General features: G+C 44.5%; 4 protein-coding genes across 4 annotated transcripts; 3 read left to right on the forward strand and 1 right to left on the reverse strand.

The window, feature by feature from the left end:
• Positions 1-25: 25 nt before the first annotated feature.
• On the forward strand, positions 26-835 carry AOL_s00076g300 (uncharacterized protein; the record flags this gene model as incomplete). The annotated part of the gene is made up of 1 exon (XM_011122853.1): positions 26-835. The coding sequence occupies one exon, from the start codon at positions 26-28 to the stop codon at positions 833-835; it is 810 nt and encodes a 269-aa protein (XP_011121155.1).
• A 518-nt stretch (positions 836-1,353) lies between these two features.
• Positions 1,354-4,608, forward strand: AOL_s00076g301 (uncharacterized protein; the record flags this gene model as incomplete). Its single annotated transcript, XM_011122854.1, has 7 exons — positions 1,354-1,423; positions 1,523-1,665; positions 1,735-1,902; positions 1,970-2,140; positions 2,198-2,566; positions 2,624-2,747; positions 2,807-4,608. The coding sequence occupies 7 exons, from the start codon at positions 1,354-1,356 to the stop codon at positions 4,606-4,608; spliced, it is 2,847 nt and encodes a 948-aa protein (XP_011121156.1).
• Positions 4,609-6,456: 1,848 nt separating this feature from the next.
• On the reverse strand, positions 6,457-9,611 carry AOL_s00076g302 (uncharacterized protein; the record flags this gene model as incomplete). The annotated part of the gene is made up of 10 exons (XM_011122855.1): positions 6,457-6,624; positions 6,677-6,786; positions 6,839-6,996; positions 7,059-7,147; positions 7,201-7,512; positions 7,569-7,847; positions 7,907-8,146; positions 8,203-8,357; positions 8,418-9,305; positions 9,368-9,611. The coding sequence occupies 10 exons, from the start codon at positions 9,609-9,611 to the stop codon at positions 6,457-6,459; spliced, it is 2,643 nt and encodes an 880-aa protein (XP_011121157.1).
• A 7,978-nt stretch (positions 9,612-17,589) lies between these two features.
• Positions 17,590-18,084, forward strand: AOL_s00076g303 (uncharacterized protein; the record flags this gene model as incomplete). Its single annotated transcript, XM_011122856.1, has 1 exon — positions 17,590-18,084. The coding sequence occupies one exon, from the start codon at positions 17,590-17,592 to the stop codon at positions 18,082-18,084; it is 495 nt and encodes a 164-aa protein (XP_011121158.1).
• Between the last annotated feature and the right edge of the window lie 1,349 nt (positions 18,085-19,433).

Here is a 19,433-nt window from a genome sequence, read left to right on the forward strand (position 1 = left end):
CTGTAATGAAAGCCGGGTTGCAGAAATGTCGACATCTACGTACGTTCCGCGACACCTGATTTATAATGGGCCCTCGCCCTACGAAAAGGGGAAATGGGTGCCACAACGGAGGGGTGCAGTAACACCAAGAGTACCAGTTCGAAGGGATTACAGCCAGCCTGAGAGACCCAGGGCGTCACCGAGGAGCCCGAATGATGCACCCCGCGCACCGAGCCATACAACATCGAGGCCATACATACAACCAGAACTCCCAGTCCCGACATCCGAAGACATTTTGAATCCGAAGTTGAAGGAGGACACGAAGGGAAAGAAGTCGAAGAAGTCGAGGAAGCAGCTTCAAAACAAACCATCGAAGGCAAACCCCACGGAACCCGATCCTCCTTCGAAGCCATTGCCTTCTTTCCTCTCCTTCTTCCCACGAATCTTCTTCTGCTGCATCTCGACTCGCCCTTCATACACTCGAATACAGCACCTAGTAATCCCAACCTCGCAGGTTTGCGTCGATACTAGAGCCTTGCGTTTCCTCCAATCACTTCCACACCAAGAATTCCTCCTATTAAACTACATCGTCCAAGAAGTATTCACAGAAGATGGGGTCAAGATACTCGGAAGGATATCAGATTATGACACATTGATTGAAAACGCCCTGACAGGACAAATAAGGACCGTTAAGAGACCATGGACAGCCGGGGAACGGGAGGGATATGTCGAGCATACGGCGGGATTGTATGCTAGATTGCTGAGGAAGTTGGGGACGTATGAGAAATCACCGATGTGCGAGAAAGTTTATGGGAAGAAGCTTGAGGGAAGAAGGCGGTCAGTTATTCAACCATGACCATGTGATTGAATCGACACACTCATATATGTATACATATACTCGCAGTTTTAGATAACGCCACATTATAATATACTCGTTCCTATTGCAGCCGTACAGTGTCGCCGTAACTCCGTAAAAGCTTTAAAAGATGATATTTGCATTAGAGCGCGAACGATACTTTTGTGCATCTGGATCCTGTGCACTGCGAAGCACTGACCGGTGTGTACCATAAAGTCGCGTGTTTTGGTGTTGGAAATTGCAGCAGCCAAACTTCGGTGGACTTGCCCAGCAACCTTCTTCCTCATCCCTCGCGCCTGAATTCATCCCACTAGATTTCCTCCTTCTTAACTTCAACCACGACCGTTGGCCCTCTCACCATCGTCGCGCGAAAAGACATCCGCTTCACCATTCACTGGAATCTCCCTGCGCCTGGCTCGTCACCGGCTTCGACAACCAATCGTCTTTCTTTTACCTCACTCGAACCTTTCACTAATCAACAACCTTCCAGCAAAAGCTTCCTCCCCACTCTTGCAGCCATGGACGAAAACATGAAACAGCTGGCCCAGCTGCTGGCCAACTCTTTAGATCACTCTCAAAACAAAGAAGGTACGATATATACTACCTCTCTCCTACATCATCTTCCAATGATCGCGAAATAAAAAACTGCAAGCTCGATGTCGTACTAACATGGATCCTCCCTCGCAGCCGAAAGACAACTGAAGTCTGTAGAAACCACCCCAGGTTTCCCGTTAATGCTCCTCCGAGCCGTCGCTACACCAGAGTTACCGATTAATGTTCGGCTTGCCGGTGCCCTCTTTTTCAAGAACCTCATCAGAAGAAGCTGGACTGTTAGTGGGCATCATATTCCTAGTTAATATGGATTCGAAAACTGACATCCACACGTTTAAACTTTATAGGATGAAGAAGGAAACCACAAGTTCGCGCCTAGCGATGTTACAGCCATTAAATCGGAGCTCTTGGGGGTTATGATTCAAGTCCCGCCAAATCTACAAGTCCAAATCGGTGAAGCTATTAGCGTCATTGCAGACAGCGATTTCTACAAGAAGTGGGAGACACTCGTTGAAGTACGTCGAAATAGACAAGGAAATTCGGAGCAAAATGGACTAAATACTGATATAATGGGTGATATAGGAGCTCGCATCGAAGCTAGACCCAAACAACCCGTCCGTTACAATTGGTGTCCTAAACGTGGCGCACTCTATATTCAAGCGATGGAGACCGTTATTCCGTTCCGACGAACTGTTCCTAGAGATCCTACACGTCCTCAAACGGTTCGGAGAGCCATACCTCAACCTGTTAAAGGTACGATATCCGCCACTCTCTATGTTTATAAAATATTGTCACTGACATCCTCAATAGGCCACGGATTCCTTGATAGAATCGAACAAAGCTGATAAAGCAAAGCTGACAGAGCTGTATAAAATGCTGAATCTGCTCATTAAGATATTTTTTGATCTTAGTTGTCAAGATCTACCACAAATCTTCGAAGAAAACCTATCCCATATCCTGCAGCTCTTCCACAAATATCTAACAACCTCCAATCCATTGTTGGCGACTTCGGATGAAGAAGAATCCGGGCTAGAAGAATACGTGAAGGCGGGAATTTGTGAAATTCTAGTCCTATACATGCAGAAATACGAAGATGTTTTTGGTCCACTCACATCTGATTTCGCAAGTGCGACTTGGACTCTTTTGACCACTACAGGACTAGAACCAAAATACGATATCGTAAGTTTTTTTTTTATTTAACCTTTTTGATATGTAACATGACTAACAGTATTACAGCTCGTCAGCAAAGCGCTGAAGTTCCTTACTTCTGTTGCCGGCAATCAAAGACACAAGGATGTTTTTAGCAATGCTTTGGATGAGGTTATTCAAAAAATCATAATCCCCAACATGACGCTACGGAGTATGTAAACCCCCTACACCTGTGTCCCGTAGTCTCCGATCTGCTAACACCGTGACTAGCATCGGACGAGGAGCTATTCGAGGACGATCCCATTGAATTCATCAGGCGAGATCTCGAAGGGTCTGATAGCGACACCCGTCGAAGGGCAGCTAATGATTTCCTTCGACAGCTTATGGAGCAGTCAGAACGGATTGTCACTGAAACAACAAACAAATACATCCAAGAGTTCCTAGCGAAAGGTGACTGGAAATCTAGGGACACAGCTCTCTACCTGTTTAACTCGATCGCCATCAAGGGTGTTGTCACACAGTACGGTGTCAATTCGACAAATCTTTTGGTCGATATCATTGGCTTCTTCCAACAGTACATCGTACCGGACCTGAGCAAGAGCGATGTGCACCCAATTCTCCGAGTAGATGCTATCAGATTTATCTACACTTTCCGAAGCCAGTTTACTAAGGAACAACTCAATCAAATCATTCCATTGCTTATCACTCACTTGGGCTCATCTGAATACGTTGTCTTCACATACGCTGCTATAACTATCGAAAGAATCCTCTATCTGCAAGTTGACAAGAAGCCAGTTTTTACGAAGGAAGAGATAGGACCTGCATCTGGCAGCTTACTAACCAAGCTACTGGGATTGATTACACGGGACGGCCGACCCGAGAAGATTGCAGAGAACGAATTCTTGATGCGCTGTGTAATGAGAATCCTTATCATCAGCAGGGAAGATGCATCGTCTAGTGCCGAGGTCGTCCTCGACAACCTCATCAAGATTACCGTTGAGATCAGCAAGAACCCCAGCAACCCCCGGTTTAACCACTATCACTTCGAGGCCCTTGGCGCCTTGATCCGCTTTGTGGGCCCATTGAACCCGACTCATTTCGAAAATGCTCTTAGCAGTCCATTCTTGGGGATCCTACAAGCCGAAGTCGCGGAATTCCTTCCCTACGTCTTCCAGCTCCTCGGATTGCTCCTGGAATGTAACCCCGGTACTCCACTTCCAGAACTTTACCAACGTCTCATCTACCCCATTCTTGCTGTCACTCTCTGGGAAACCCGTGGAAATATCCCGGCCCTAGTCAGACTTCTGAATGCTATCTGTGCACGTGAAAGCAAATATATCCTCGAAAATCAAAAGATTGTTCCAATCTTTGGTATCTTCCAGAAACTTCTTTCAGTCAAGTCCACCGAAGCTTCCGCATTCGATCTCCTTGACGGCTTGGTCGCAAATTTCCCGACTGACGCGCTAAACCCCTACGTCGGCCAGGTGTTCAACCTCATCATGATCAGACTTACGGGTTCCCGAACCGGGGTCCTGACATCGAGGTTTACAAAATTCTTCTACGCTCTTGCTTCGCGCCCTGAGAGTGGCATGGGTCCTGACTGGGCCATCAATGCCGTAGATAGCGTCCAAGCAAAAGTCTTTGGAGAGTTATACAAAGCATTCATTATCCCCGAAACCCAAAAGTTGACAAAGTTCCTTGACCGAAAAACCGCGGTGGTCGGGCTTACAAAGATCGTAACATCCTCTAGGATTGCAACTGTAGGTGGAGACTACTCGAATATGTGGTTAGGAAGTATCGATGCCCTGCTAAAGCTTTTGGAAGTCCCGCCTACCCCCGCTGAGGGTGGAAGTGGGTATGACCAAGCTACTGAGGCGGATCTGGATGATGTGTCGTTCAGTGTCAGTTTTGCAACCTTGAATACGGCGAGGAAGCCTATCACCGATCCATTCCCCGAGATTGTGGATGTGAGGAAGTGGGTCGGCGGGGAGGTTAAGAAGAGTCAGGCCTACCAACAGAGGAACTCGCAACTCGGACCTGATGTTAAAGCAGTTTTGGATAGTTATGCTTGAAGGAAGGCTCTTGGTTCTAGGGGGGTTTCAAGGCGCCGGAGACCTTTCCATCTCGAAAGTTTTCAATTTTTTTTTACAAGTGTCTACCCGATTTTCCTTGTTGGATTTCCTCCCTTTATTTTGTTTTATTTTGTTTTAAAAGAAAAGCCTTTTATAGCATTCAGGTTTCCAGTTTTTTTTCCCCTTTCACTCAAAGTGTTTCCTTCTTTCCAACCTTTTTTTTTTTTTTTCCAAGTTGAAACTTGATAGAAATAAGAATCTGTCGTTTTCAGGCCCACTTCGTCAAAAGGCTGTCTTGATATCAATCGATTCTAGTCACCAGGAACTATTAAGGGAGGAAAAAACCCCCGTGAAGTAGGTGTGATAACTTCATAAAAAGGCCCACATAGTATATACCTATACGTTAATATTTCCGGGGCTATCGTCCGACGTCGGGATATCTATCTCGGCACTCGAATAAAATGAACCAGTACTGCATTATCTAATTCGTACTTACACGCACGCATAGATATTATATACATAAATCATGCATGTACTATACTTCTGACATCATACTCTACGTCCTATATATCCGTTTCGATCTTGAAGACTCGGAGATCGGAGTGATTATATATATCCCTGGTTGTGTCTAACTATCATTATTCCCTTGATTTATTTATTTATTCATTTGTCTACATGATCATGCGAAGTATACGTAAGTATGTATCTCGTTCTATAGCTATCGTATCCTACTAATTACACTCCTCCCCCCCCAAAAAAAAAAAAAAAAAAAAAAAAGATATTGTATTTTTCTTTTCAACCAAGACTCAACAGAAACCAAGAAGCTCAAAGAATAAATAAAAGAAAGAGATGAAATTTTAAAATTTTGTCGTTTTCATAAAAAATAAAAATAAAAATAAAACAAAAAAAGGTATGAATACTACATGCTTTAGTTTACCAGTGTCGAGGAAGAGGGGAAGGAAACGGAATATGAATGATGTCAATTCTTTAAAACAAGCGTTTAAAAAAGGTACAAGACACCGTCGAATGGACCTTAGGAGAACAAATTTGCCAATTCGAATAAATCGATAAATAAACAAAAATGACAAAAAATATTCTTGATATCACAACCTGAATAAGTGCCCTGTAGGAGTAAGGATATAAGTATTTTAATAGCCGTAGAGTATTGATAAAAGGAAATTAAGAATAATAGTAATAATAATAATAAAAACACCACATCATGACCATGAGCGTACAATCAATAATGATAATAGAACAAAAATACCAAAAAAAATTTGAAAATATTTGTGTGCGTGTTAAGGCAGTAAAAGTCTGAAGAAAGAAAAGTTATGACGAAATACAAAGTGTTAATGTTCCAAGTAAATACAATGAAGGGAAAGAAAATCTCAAGAAGAAGAAAAGGGGAAAAGGGAGAGACATTAATGATATGATGGAACAGCTCCATCTTTCAAAAAGAATATCCCGTAAAAAAAAATGCTGGCGAATTTTCTGAGTGGTGTACGTAGTAACCCTGTTTTTCTAGCCCAAGTTTGTAACCCAAGTAGTACAGTTAATGAAGCAGAGAGTGGGGAATAAATAAAACAGCAAGGGAGGGAAAAGAACAGAAACATGTCGGATAATGTTCAAAATCAGCTTCAGCGCTAAGGAGGAAATCTCAAAATCCCTTGTTATGATGGGGTATTAACGGACTTCTACTGCGAAGACATTCGTAGTAGTAGTGATGCTATACAAAACAGAATGCAAAAGTGTAATGGGAATTTTTTCGTAAATACTGGAGGGGAAATTTAGGTTTGCCGAATGGTTATTATCTGTTGCTGAAGAATAACGAAATTCCTCGCTCCTCTATATCTATTTGTCAGGTGGCGAGCTGTTAATGGTATCGTGTTCAGAAGGGTGGAATGAAGCTGAGGAGGAGGCCTCCGATGTGGTCGGAACCGGGAGAGCCGCAACCGAAGAGTGAGTCGGTGGCGATGCAGCTCCCGAGGAGGGAGATGAACTAGCAATCATCTTCTCGATCTGAGAGGCTGTCAGCACAACTGTTTTGGAAAACTTTGCCAGACGAACTTACAGCGTTGAGTTGCTTTCCATAACTAAATCGCTTTAGATTTGCCAGTTGAGGTTTAATGGCTTCGATAAGTGTATCCCTGTCCTCCTCGTCGAGGAGGAACAATAGCTTCTCTGTTTCGCATTAGATAGAGTTATATATTCGCTGGTTACTGTGCAAACTTACGGATCACGTAATTGCCGTATTGGTCCTTCATGAGAGTCTGGAGAGGTGGGGGGCCATCAGCACTCTTAGGTGCCGTAATAGTACCCAAGACCTCCTTTCTCTGCTTCTCATTTCCGTATTGAATACTTTTCTCAACGACATTAGAAGCAAACTTGTGTCTAGAAAAGCCAATTAGTTCCGGTATGCACGGGAAAGAGAGCAGGTCATGTTGTTTCCTTACTTGGAGAACTGGATAACATGTTGGGAGACAACATGGATAATCTTAGCTCGGTCTTCCGGCTTCCCATGCTCGATGACGTGTTGGGTGACCTAGCAAATTCTGTTAGAGTTGCGGGCTCTGGGTTATTTGGGGGGTTGCGTACATAGTTGCCATATTGATCCTGGATCAAAGCGTAGAGGCACATATTGAGTTCTTGCAAGATCGATGATTGAGCGGGCTCATCGCAATGTTCAAGCATGCGCTGAATGACACGGCAACCGTAAGGGTGAGTGGCTAGACTTTGCACCTGGCCCTTAAACGCTTTCAGAATGAAATCGATATGTTGGGCAGGAACCCTTTCAATGGCCTTTTGAACAACGTGATTGCCGTTCTGATCCTTTACGCACTTTAGCACGTTTCCGTCAATCTCCTTGATCAATGTCGCCTGTTGCTCGGTCAAGACATGTTCAAGGGCCTAGTGTTCCGTTAGCCAAAGAATTCCCCATCAATATAAATGTACCCTTTATTTACCTTTTGAACCACCCTACACCCATACATCTGCAAAGACAACTTAAGAACATGTCCTTCCATTTGCTTCGCCAACATTGCCTTTTGGAGTTGGTTGCCATGTTCAAAGAACTTCTGGATGACATAATTTCCGAAGACATCCGTCATCAGTTGCAGGGCATTTGGTCGAATCTCAGAAAAGATGACATCCTTTTCGTCTGAGGTGGCTGTCTCAAGCTTCTGCTGAATGAATCTGGAACCATGTTGATCGCCGCTGAATTCAACAACGTGATTGTAAATGTCCTAGCAGCAAATGTGTTAGTATTTGGCTTATAACCATCTAGTCAAAGTATTAGACAAACCTTAAGCTCATATCGTTTTGTTTTTGCATTCTTTCGAAAATCCTCTAACAACATGCTCCTCAAATTAAGCTCCTCGCCGCGACGTGGCTGAGTTGCTAGGGACGCAGTGTTTGTGCTCATGGGAGACCCGGGGTACGACATTCTCGTGAATGGGGAGGCAGTACCAGAGTCAAATACTGACTGTCCAAATGGCTGGTAGAACTGCTGGCCATTGTCTCTAGCGCCGGTATTGGCGAAGTTCTAGTACCTAGTTAAAATTCATGTCCAAGGATGAAAGGTTCAGGGACTTCACATACAACGCTGTTGTGTCGAGCAGCCATTTGCGCAGGAGCAGGCTCATGAGAGAAATATGCACCCGAGATGCTTCGACGATACCCGTTATTCGCGATATCACCCGAACCAGGGAAGTTGTTACCAAATTGAGACCCAATTCGGTACTCTTGAAAGTTTTCTGTAAGTACTGTTAACATAAAGTACGTGGGGTTACTGCTGTGGGAGACCCATTTCTTACCGGTTTGTGGTGGCTCAGCTCGGTTCCAGGGCGAGTACGACGAAGCTCCACTTCTTTGACTAACCTCATTTCGAGGGAATGTATACTCACTGAGCCGGGGGTAGGGGTTTTGTTGAACTGGGGCCTGAGTATATGGTGCAAAAAGGCTGCGTCGGCGTTCTCCACTGAACGGATCTTGCCCTTCATCGATAGATAGATGACGGAAGGTAGAGAGGTTGTCACTATCATGTTGCTGGGGCGCAGCAAAATCCTCAAATCTCGATCGTGACTGTTGTGATTGATGGCCAACGGGATTCGGTATCATGCTATAGTTACCAAAGGCGTCCTTCTCGGTTGTTTCGTACGGGGAAATGGAGTGGTTTCTCTGACGAGGGGGCAAGCTTTCGCTTCTATCAACGTTGCTGCCAAGGCTAGCTAAACTACCCATCATATCCAGTGCGTGAGAAGTTGACATGACGCGACCACGTTGAGTATCGGGTTCTAGTCCACTGAACATCGGGTGGATGCGTCTATCGTCGTCGAAAACTGACTGTCCAACAGACTTGAAACGTTGGTGTTTGCCAAATGCCTTTCTCCCATCGGTGGACCTTCCTCGTCCACTGCTATCGTTACTTTCCAGGGATTCCGAGGCTCGGGCATTATCCAGAAGTGACGACGAGGTTCCAGTGAAAGATGTGCTGAAGAAAGGCGATGGACTACCCTGGCGGCTTCGATTTTCTGGGTGACCATTGGCTCCTTCGTGGAACCTGGCGGGGGATCTAGAAGCATGATGGTTGATAGTCTTGGTGCCAGGGGATGTTCCTCCAACCCAATTCGGCTTCGGGACCGGCCAGGTATCATATTCTCCTCCTAGAGCGGACGACCCAGTTTTCCCCTCTACATGATCGTCTGTCAGCAAGTTAGCACTACGCATCCTGCCACCTTTTCCCCAATATCCAGAGCTGACGTACCCTGAGGCTTCTGGGGAGCAAGGCTTCGTTTTCCCCATATATCCCAACTCGAGCCGTTACCAAGGCTTTGACTAAGAGATGCGTTCTGTGGTGCTGATAGCTCATCACCGTTCACAGGATTCATCGTATTCTTTGCGTCTCCCAACCGACCGTTTCGGTTCTGCAATTCCCGTCCGATTAGTGACTCAGCCTGTTGCCCAGAGAATACTTGGGAACCTACAGGTGCTCCAGTTGAAGTCGCCATTTGAAATTCGATGATAGTATTCGTTCGTTGGTTAGTAGGCTATGTACCGGTTACGATGTATATGAATGGTTATTTGGAAAATATTGACAAGGAGATGACGTTTTTGAAGATGCCGGAAGATATATTCAATCGATGCAAATAAAAAGGTTCGTATCAGGCCCAGACCGGGCAACGAGAAGGTAGGATGATGACTAGAGACGATAGCGATGCTATTGTTAGTACTGAAAGGACACTTGACAAACGAGGGTTTGTCAAAGACTGGCGGTGCAGTCTGACGGAAATAGAACAGAAGAGGAAGCGATCGCGTACCAACAGTCGGCTGAGCTGAGCTGAGGCCAAACGACGGGGTGATTTATGCTGAAAAACTACGCAGCGTATTATTGCTGTCGGGGTTTCCACCCCAGAACTCTGAAACAATGCTAACTGGTCCCAAACGGTCCTAGCTGGTCGCGTGCCGTGTAATGCTATGCTGGGAACAGACCGACCTCAGTGCTTTCGAAGGACGCTCGAACAGAACGGAACAGAAACCTCAGCTTCTAGGGGTGAATGCTGGTGTGTCTGTGAGTTTACGTATATGTTGAGGAAAGAAAGGTCTGATCCGTTGTTTGCAGAAAAGACGGGCCCCTGGATAGATAAAACAAGCGTCGAGGAGGCTAATTCCTAACTTCCAACTAGGGTTCAACGGACGGCAAACAGTCCGACTGCAGGGGTTGGGCGGGAAGTTCGCGAGAGGATGTTCCAGAACCTAGGTGTCGAGTTTGCAAAGGGAACTGTTGTTACTGCTAATGTCCTTTCCCGTCGATAGCCAGCGTCCTCTGACAATCTTGTACGTGTCACAGAACTGTCGGGAATCGCAGTTCAGATCGTTTTCGGTAACGTCCGTGTTTGTGTAGCCGTCAAAAGCGTTACGAATCTGTCGATTGCGCAAAGGCAAAAACGAGAGGGAGGGATTGTTGGTGCGGGTTTGGGACGAAAATAATGTTGGGAGCGGAGATTGGCGACTCGATTTGTGATCCTGCCACTGTCAGGGCCGCTTCTTGGGGAAGATAGGGGAGGGAATTTCGAATATGACAGCTGAGTATTCTGCTGACTGAAATGTGTCAGAGATCTGGTATTTATATATATCGGTGACGGGAGATGTTAAAGGCGAGCTTACGGAGCTGATGAGAAGCAGTCTGGTGATGTCGTCGAGGAGAAGATGTCAATGGAGGGGGAGGTTTTTCGAAGTTGGAGATGTGTAGCAAGAGCAGTAGTAGCAGTAGTAGTAGTAGTAGTAGCAGCGGTGGTGGTGTAGTGGTGGTGGTGGCAGCAGCAGGAAGTGGAAGTGGTAAAGTGTAGGGGTGTAGCTCGCTTATGAGTCTTCGGACAGTTCAAAAGGGCAGTTGGCTCCAAAGCTATCGGCCTCGCGTGAACCAACAAACGAACGGACGAATGAACGAACCAACAAACGGTAATCAAATCAACCTCGCTATCAGATATCCGATACTGACACCGATCCTTCGCAGCTTAGCTACCCTGTCACTAGCAAGTATCCTCTGTTATTCACTTTAGTCGGGCTACTATACCGTTAGCTAAATACCCCCATGCAACTGTGTCTAGTATCAAGACAGAAAAATGGATGAATGAATGAACGTATGAATGAACAACCGGATGGTCAAACGAACGTGACGAACACGATCGAAAGAACGGAAAGAAAGAAATCGATCGAAAGAAAGAAAGAAAGAAACACTAAGAAATCCGAGAAAGGAAAGACCAAAAAAAAAATCCAGTTCAATGCAGAGGCTCCTGGGTTTGATTGAGTTCGCGGGAAGTGACGGCAGCGGCGCAACCTCGAACCATAGGATGGTAGCACGAACTGAGGGAAGAGGGAATAACAAGGACGATGAAGCTGGGGAAATATTAGTCTGGTGCTCGGAATGTGCATTCAGATCGCAGACGGCCGCTGTGAAAAAGAAAAGAAAGCTTGATACATGATATCGAGACTAGTGAACCCACTCATGCATGAAGACCGTCAGAGATGAGGGAAAGTATTGGCGTCGAAGGTCCTTCTCAAAGCTGGGGAAGTCTTGAGAACTTGGCTCCTCGGAGTTTTGGATCTGGAAAGCAAGCAAGTAAGGGAGAAAGCAATCAATTGATCAATCAATCAATCGTCCAATCTGCAACCAATTCATCAATCGTTCAATCAACCAACGAGCCAACTATCCATCAGCTCGAAGTTGAACGCCAGGGGTATATTACGGATCTCGACATCCTTTTCCAAACAGTAATGCCTCTCCAACATTAAACAACTTCCCAATCTGCAGTGCAATATGGAAAAACTAGAGGGTTGATAGGAAAGCAAATGGAAGCTACTGCGCGTCCTCCATTACTTACCGGAAAACTATTCGAACTTCGGACGATATGCGGTTGCCTTCGGAGATGACGTTTTCTAAGGCGACAGTCCCTGGTTAACGGTTCAGGAAGAGTGTCGATGACTAGGTATTGCTGACGAAGCCACAGATAATTCGAGAACTGCTACCGCTACGGTACTGGTGTCGACCAAGTATATGACTACACCCTTTTTTTTTTTCTTTCTCTCTCCTCCCTTCTAACTACTCGGATCCTAATATGTTCGTGTGTGCGAGAATTTGGAGGGTTTCAAAGCTCACGAGCTTCCAATCTGGCTGAATGACCGAGAAAGACCAAACTAATGTTCCGGCTAGGGGATCAAGACAGTTGAACCTGCAGCTAGCTGCGGGGAAAACTTCGAAATCCACAAAAAATAAAAATAAAAAAAAGAACCAGAAAAATATGTACAAGTCGAAGGAAGATGATAACTAGACGATGTTGACGGGAGGATGAAAGAAAACAAAGATACTCTCTTCCAGTGCTCTGGAATGGATTATTATTCCTTATTACTTATTACCCAGAGCACAGATGTTTTTTTTGGGGGGGCGCATGCAGGCAAGTATGTGGGCAGGCTGCCTGAAGGGACATGCGGTGCTGTATCAGAGGTTGAAAGCGGTGAGCATGAGGGCACCCCGGGCAATCTCTGCTTGAAACATGCACAGGCGGAATGGCCAGCTATATTTTACTACATTTTAGCACCCAGAAGAGGGACATTAACTGTCAGATACGATCTCTGTCCTCGGTCCTCCGCAGCGTGGCCTAATTTAACGGTTGTGTATGGACTTTGGCTCTGGGTCCGGATATCAATTGATGCCAACTGGCCTGCTCCTAGTAGCTTAGGCTACCTAGTACAGCTGCACGAGGCACAAGACCAAATTTAAACCGTCGATTTGCAATTGCAATTGCGTGATGATAAATGTAATACTTACTTACTTACTTGCTAACTTATATTAACTCGGGGGACCCTCTCGAGCTCATTGCAAATCCCAAGCCTACTGGTCGGTTCAACACTGCCGGTAAAATATAAACATATCACAAGGGCATCTGTTGTGCTCCGTGGATGGGGTTTTATCTATAGTCGAGACTTCCCGTACGTATCTGTCCTGTAAAGTTTCTGCCGACGACGAGGTTAGCGACGGGACCGGTAGAAGTCCTGATAGGGTGCCGTGCCCTGATATCAACGATAAACTATAGCGCGCTATGGAAGTCCAGCTACTAACTAGCTTGGATAGCCTGAGTGGAAGTTAACATGCACCCTTGTATATACAAACAGACCGAATTTACCATCCGGTATATGCTCAGACCCCGTCGATGCAAAGACAATCAATTCTGATTCTCCTCGATGCAATGTGACCGCACAAAGCGAGGATTTGTGCAACCGACCAAGAAAAAACCAGTACTGTTTGGATTCGAGTTCCCGTTCATCAATCTGCAAATAGTTCCAATGGGTATCAAGGAATAACAATAATGATTATTGAAATCTCTCCCCTCCCGGCCCCTCCCCAACCGTATAAACCCTTCGAGATCTTTAAGCTTTTGCTTTGTCCCTTGAACAAAGCGGAGGTTTGGATGTTTTGAGTCAAAATATCTGAAACTGTTGGTGTGGATGGTCCATGCAGAGCTGCAGAGTGCAGTTAAGCTAAAAAAGTTACCCGCTTTTGGAGGATGCCTGTTGGTGTTAGCGAGAGGGGGCGAGTGGTCCCAAGATATCTTTGCTGTCTTCGACTGGCCTTGGGCTGAGAAGGATCTCGATCGGCCAGCCTGGATTCTTTGCCGTATCCGCAAACCTTCCTTTGCCGCATGTGCATGTATACCGATACTGACTTAAGTAGTACTTTAAGTACTTAGTACTTATTAATATTTACATACTTGGTATGGGATACTTTAGTCGAAGTGGAGTGTGAAGTACCATATGGTTGAATGCATGAACAGGCGTGCGGGCTGCATTTGGTCTGCAGAGCTCGAGTAAGCGATTGAATGGACTCCCATTCACAAGTACCCAGGCAGTACCGTCTCTGCATTCTGTTGATTGACAATTACTTGAGTATCTAAGTAGATATCTAAGTAGTAAGCAGGTAATATATCAATATACCCCCAGAATATTAGTATTGACATGCATACTGACTCCTTAAGAGAGTACTTTACTTACTTAGGTAACATACTCCGTACGGTACGTATACTGCAGTATTGACTTCATTCAAGCTTACCTGCAGAATTAAACACAACGATCACAGCGCTCTGTAATGTAAAGTATGTACATTACACCTTTGGTAGGACAAGACAAAGATTTTCGGTTGTTCCGGTGAAATCATGATCACAGAATGTGCTTGATGTGCTGGCCAATTTCGAGTTCTAGTACATGTACAAATACGTCCTGCGCATGCACGATATATTCACGCTGGCCACGGTGCTAGCCGGGTACACCGGTAATACATACTAGTGGTTTCAAGAATCGAAAGGCCTGTTGATATAATTAATACTAATGATCAGTGAATTCGAACCCAATTCTTCACTAATCCGATATGATATTATAAAATGGGGATCAGATCTGTGTATTCTCATTAATTGCTTGCATTGCAGCTTGCAAGCTTGACGGTCCTGGTGAATCTCAATATGTAAAATAACCGATGAATCCTGGTTACCTAGGTACCTGTACACTATTATAAGCATTGGCCTTAGCTTAGGATTCCATGGTTAAGATTGGGGTGTGTCTTGAATTGTTGAAGTCTGTTGATATGTACTAGATATGTACGGTCACATTGCATAAGTTGAAGCAGTAAAAGTCTCACCAGCCAAACATCCGCCACACACAGCCACGACTGGTACTAGCTAATTGTCGAACACGCGATGTTAACGTTCCCCGGGATTACTGATAGAATCGATGAGCTCGAGACAATGAGACAATGAAGTGTCAGTATCCGAGGTCTGTATATTTTACCTTATTTTGTTTTATTACTTTATGACTGAGCCACTGTGCTGTCATGTCAGTTCATGCCCACGCGGTGTATGTATGAATTAGATCCAGATATCGATCCCGAGCTTATGTATTTTTAATTTTTTATTCCGACTGAAACTAAGACGTTTCGTGCCAGCCTGTGCCCGGTAGTCGACTCGTTCGGTAGTACGTAAGTAGTAAGTTCCCGATGACCGCGAACCGATTAGCTAAGATATCGAAATAATCTGGGGAAAAGGGGGCGGTCTAATATAATATTCGGCCTAAACGACGGCTGTATTACTAAATTTCGCCGTTGTATGTTACCTTCCATAGCACACATGATCGATAGCCATAGTCTAGTCTACTACGTAGTCCCTGGTATACCAGTACTACCAATACCATGATCAGTGTGACCGTGGAATATATCGAATGTCTAACCGTTAACCGTCTCATGCTATAATATACGTGTGGTGGTGGTGGTCGACACATGCATGCATATGGCTAATTACCTATTACATGAAGATATTATAGTTGCTGGATTCATGAAGCAAAGATCTAGATCTAACTACTACTGTGTAAGTACTTAGTAGCTACTATCATCCGAGCTGTCTTGAACCGAATCGATACCAGAATCAGTTGTAATTTCCTTTGATTATCGATAATTACGGTTTATGCCCTTTCGGTATAGGTTGAATCCCATTTCCACAATTCAATCGTTAAGACAGCCGGCTAGACGCTTCTATTTTTAGCCTCAGCGTCAACAGATTCTACAACCACCTGCACCACCACTTCCACCACCACTTCCATCGTCGACCGAACAAGAATAATAATGCAAACGTCACATTGCCTCCCGATTAGATCTCGGAAGCCGTCGATGGCGCCGTAGCAGGCGCTCTCTGCGATTTTCCATCATAAGACTCGCATGCTCTTTTGCAACTTTGAATTCATGATCAAGCCTCTTCCTCTATTTTAAGAGATCTAGAGAAAGAGCCTTGCAAGCTTGTCTTTTGCACATATAAACAATGGACCAATATTGCAATTCGGATTTTGTTAATTTACGCTTCCCACGGAGCTTAACTTAACTATTAAAATCATCTATCGTGCACTTCTTTTCCTCTTTTCGATTTCCAATAGGTATCCCAAAGAGCCTCGATTTCCGCTCGATGATGGCGACTTGTCCGAAGGATTTCCCCAACACTGCCAGAATATTTCACTAAGGGAGGTGAAACTTTGAAACCAGCTTCAAGGAGAAGACATCCTGCATACATTCCGTATACGTCAAAGACGGCTGTACACTGCTAGCTACTGTATAGCATACTAGTACTAGGGGAAAAAAAAAACTTTGCAAAGACCAGCTTAGCACGATACTCTCTTTGGTTGACATCGACACAACTGAAGCTGCTATTCCCAGAGCTTGGTAGTCCCGAACGTCAACTGCACACACTAGTACACACTGCTCACAGGCGAAGCCGCTCAGCACCTTCATCAAACCGCCCAACGGCGCCCATTCCTGGTCGGTGGTGGGAAAGCCTTTGTATCGTCTGATTGGCTCCTGACCCCGCACCCTTGTCCAAGCCTAGCTGTGGAGTTCCCAAGATCGGTAAGACGTCCTGCCCGCGAATGTGCGCCGGAGGAAAGTGTGGCCCCTGGTGCACGTCCGTTCAACCATGTTCCTTGCATGAATTCGAGAATTTTTAGCGTCCTTTTTTCCTGACAACCAGCGAGTAAGATTTCCTTGGTGGAATGCACCCAAAAGGGAGGAGAGCGCATCGAAGGTCGGTAAGTTTTTTATTGCACGCTCATTTCACCATATTATGACCAACCGTTCCCTCCCCTGTCGCTTCGTAATTTTACCCAGGCTCGTTCATTCAGCATCGGTTGCGGCCCCTAATCGTTGACGTTTTCTCATTCCCATTCGTTCCTGGCGCAAGAACCCTGCACGGTCTTGTTTTTCTCCCTTTTCCTTCTTTAATATCCGGCCTATTCTCCCTTTTCTTCTCTCTTTTCTTCCCTCTCTGCCTCGTCGACAGTCTACATAGACAGTTAACGGTTTATTGGTATCATTTTCTATCGTTTATCAAAACTATTCAGCGAACGGTTTACAGCTTCACTCTTTCAGCTGTACCTCTGTTTGCTAGCCATTCTTTTTACACAATCGTTTTTCACCTGCTATTTTTGCCCTCTTACGCTTCATTTCCGCCGGTTCATCCGTTGCGTCGAAATTTTCATCGATTTAATTCTAATAAATCGTGATTGAATACGAAGTAATTTCACTATTACCTTCGTCGTCTTTCGCTCTTGCCGTTCAAGTAAGTTTTTTATATATATACTTCAATCCCAATTAAATGTTGGCGTCGCGGCATATGCATGAAATACTATAAAGCGTATTGCACTTTTGGGGCTTCCCGTCCGAACCGCGATGCTATTTTGACATAACAGTATACTAACATACCTACCTTTAGTATTTTCACGTATTTGCTCGGTCGCCAATCGTAAATATATTCTGTAGAATATCGTCTCGATCTTAATTCCCAAAATCTTAATCGACAAATATCCACTTAACGGTCCAACAATTATACAACTTTCTCCCACCCCTTTTATCTACTACAACTATAAAGTTTGTACAACAGTTATTATTATTATCTACTTCCAACAATGTCAACATCTTTCGTAAACACTCTCCTGCGCCGAAGCGAGGATGCTGCCTCTTCCAACTCGACAATCGTTCAGTTGCTCACTGCCCTCGTTGTCCTTGCCGGTTTGGGTTTGCTTCTTGGAGGAATCCTGGTAGTTATTCGACGTGTTAAGAGCAAGAATAGCCCGACTTTGCCGACACATACCAGGAATTTGACAGTTACCGCTATCCCCTATTCGTCTAGCAAGCGCACTTCGTGGTTTGGTAACGAGAAGTCCGACCGACCGGGAACTCCGACATCACCGGTTCCTGAAATTAGAATCACATTCCCAGAAGAAGAGAGCGCCGACGGAAAGAGGAAATCTGGCCGTGTCGTCGTTGTTCAGGTTGGTGAAGCGGGCGCTGCTTTCGTCCGCGACATCGAGCCTGATAACCTCCCTCCTTACCAGAAGGGTGGTTTCTCATCCGTGGATCTCAGCAAAGTTGGTGGTTTGAAGGAGAAGGAATGGGCTTAAATGCTTGGATCGATATTTTTCTTGTTTCAGCATGTTGCCGGTCTTCTTTTTTTCTTTCTCATCTACCACTTTTTAACTTTCGCGTTCATGTTATCCTAGCCTTTTTAGCTGGAAAACACGCCTGGCCGTACTTACCCACTCATCTCTTGGAGATTTCTCGAGTTACTGTGTCAGCCTTCTTGAGATCCTGGGTCGGACAGGTATATTATTACCAATCCTCTCAATCTTATTCTATTTTACCCATTTTTATTTTCTTGAAACCAAAAAAGAAAATTAACACAGCATCGGGGTGTGCTAAAATCCATTTTCAAAATCTAATGTCGGCGTTGAATTAGACCAATGCTTGCGAGAAATTCTTCTGATACCCAAAAATATTTTTCTGACAAAAAACTGTCATGTTACTAGCAGGAGGCGTCTAGATCTTCTGACTATATCTTGATAAAAAAATGCTTGCTCACTCTTTTTTTGTAGCTTGCAAAGCCTAGAAAACTTCTGTACTGATAGATACCTTTTTTTTCCTCTTATATTTCCTTTTATTCTATATTTCCTTGCCTCTTTATTTCGTTATTTCCCTTTCTTGATATTTTATTTCCTTTGTCAATCTCCGTGGGGGTCTTTTTTTTTTTTTCCTTATAAATTTTTTTAATATCTCATTTCCTTTCCTTGTAATGTAATATATACTAGTGCTAATTGACAGCTAGACGAACGAAAGCGAAGTTAATGATGATGTGTATTACTATCAATTCCTAAACACCTTCCGTATGTATCTTATATACTTAAGTACATAGTTGTATAATTATACGGACGATCGTTCGTAAGTTAATTATATATATATAAGTACTTTATAACTGACTAGCTCGTGATACTTGAGGAATGGGGTATGGTGCACTGGTGTGGTAGTGCTGGTTTGTCGGTACCGAACTCTCGCCCCAGGTGGCCATGGACATATATAAATTACAGTCTGACGAAAACCCTTTTCACGTGGAATATATTAAATATTAATTTAGATAATTGTGTCGTTGTAGATTAATTGCTATTAATCACTCAAAGATTGTTGGAATCTACGATCTCGATCATCTGTGCATATATATATATTATCTCATAATTTTAATAAAAAGGGTGTTAAATTATGATCATTGATGATGCAAAAGAAGGCGGGCTCGACTTTAACAATGGCGTTCGAGTAGATGTTTATACACTGCACTCCAAATCGATCACAACCTAGACCGTGCGCGTGCATGCCCTCGTACGTATACTAGAGGGTCATGGTAATTATCACGAAACCGAATACATACCGCAGTATCGTCTTCTCAAAACATGCATCCCTGTCCAATATCAGTATCAATACC

Source organism: Orbilia oligospora (assembly GCF_000225545.1).
Source record: "Orbilia oligospora ATCC 24927 unplaced genomic scaffold scaffold00076, whole genome shotgun sequence".
Classification (NCBI taxonomy): domain Eukaryota; kingdom Fungi; phylum Ascomycota; class Orbiliomycetes; order Orbiliales; family Orbiliaceae; genus Orbilia; species Orbilia oligospora.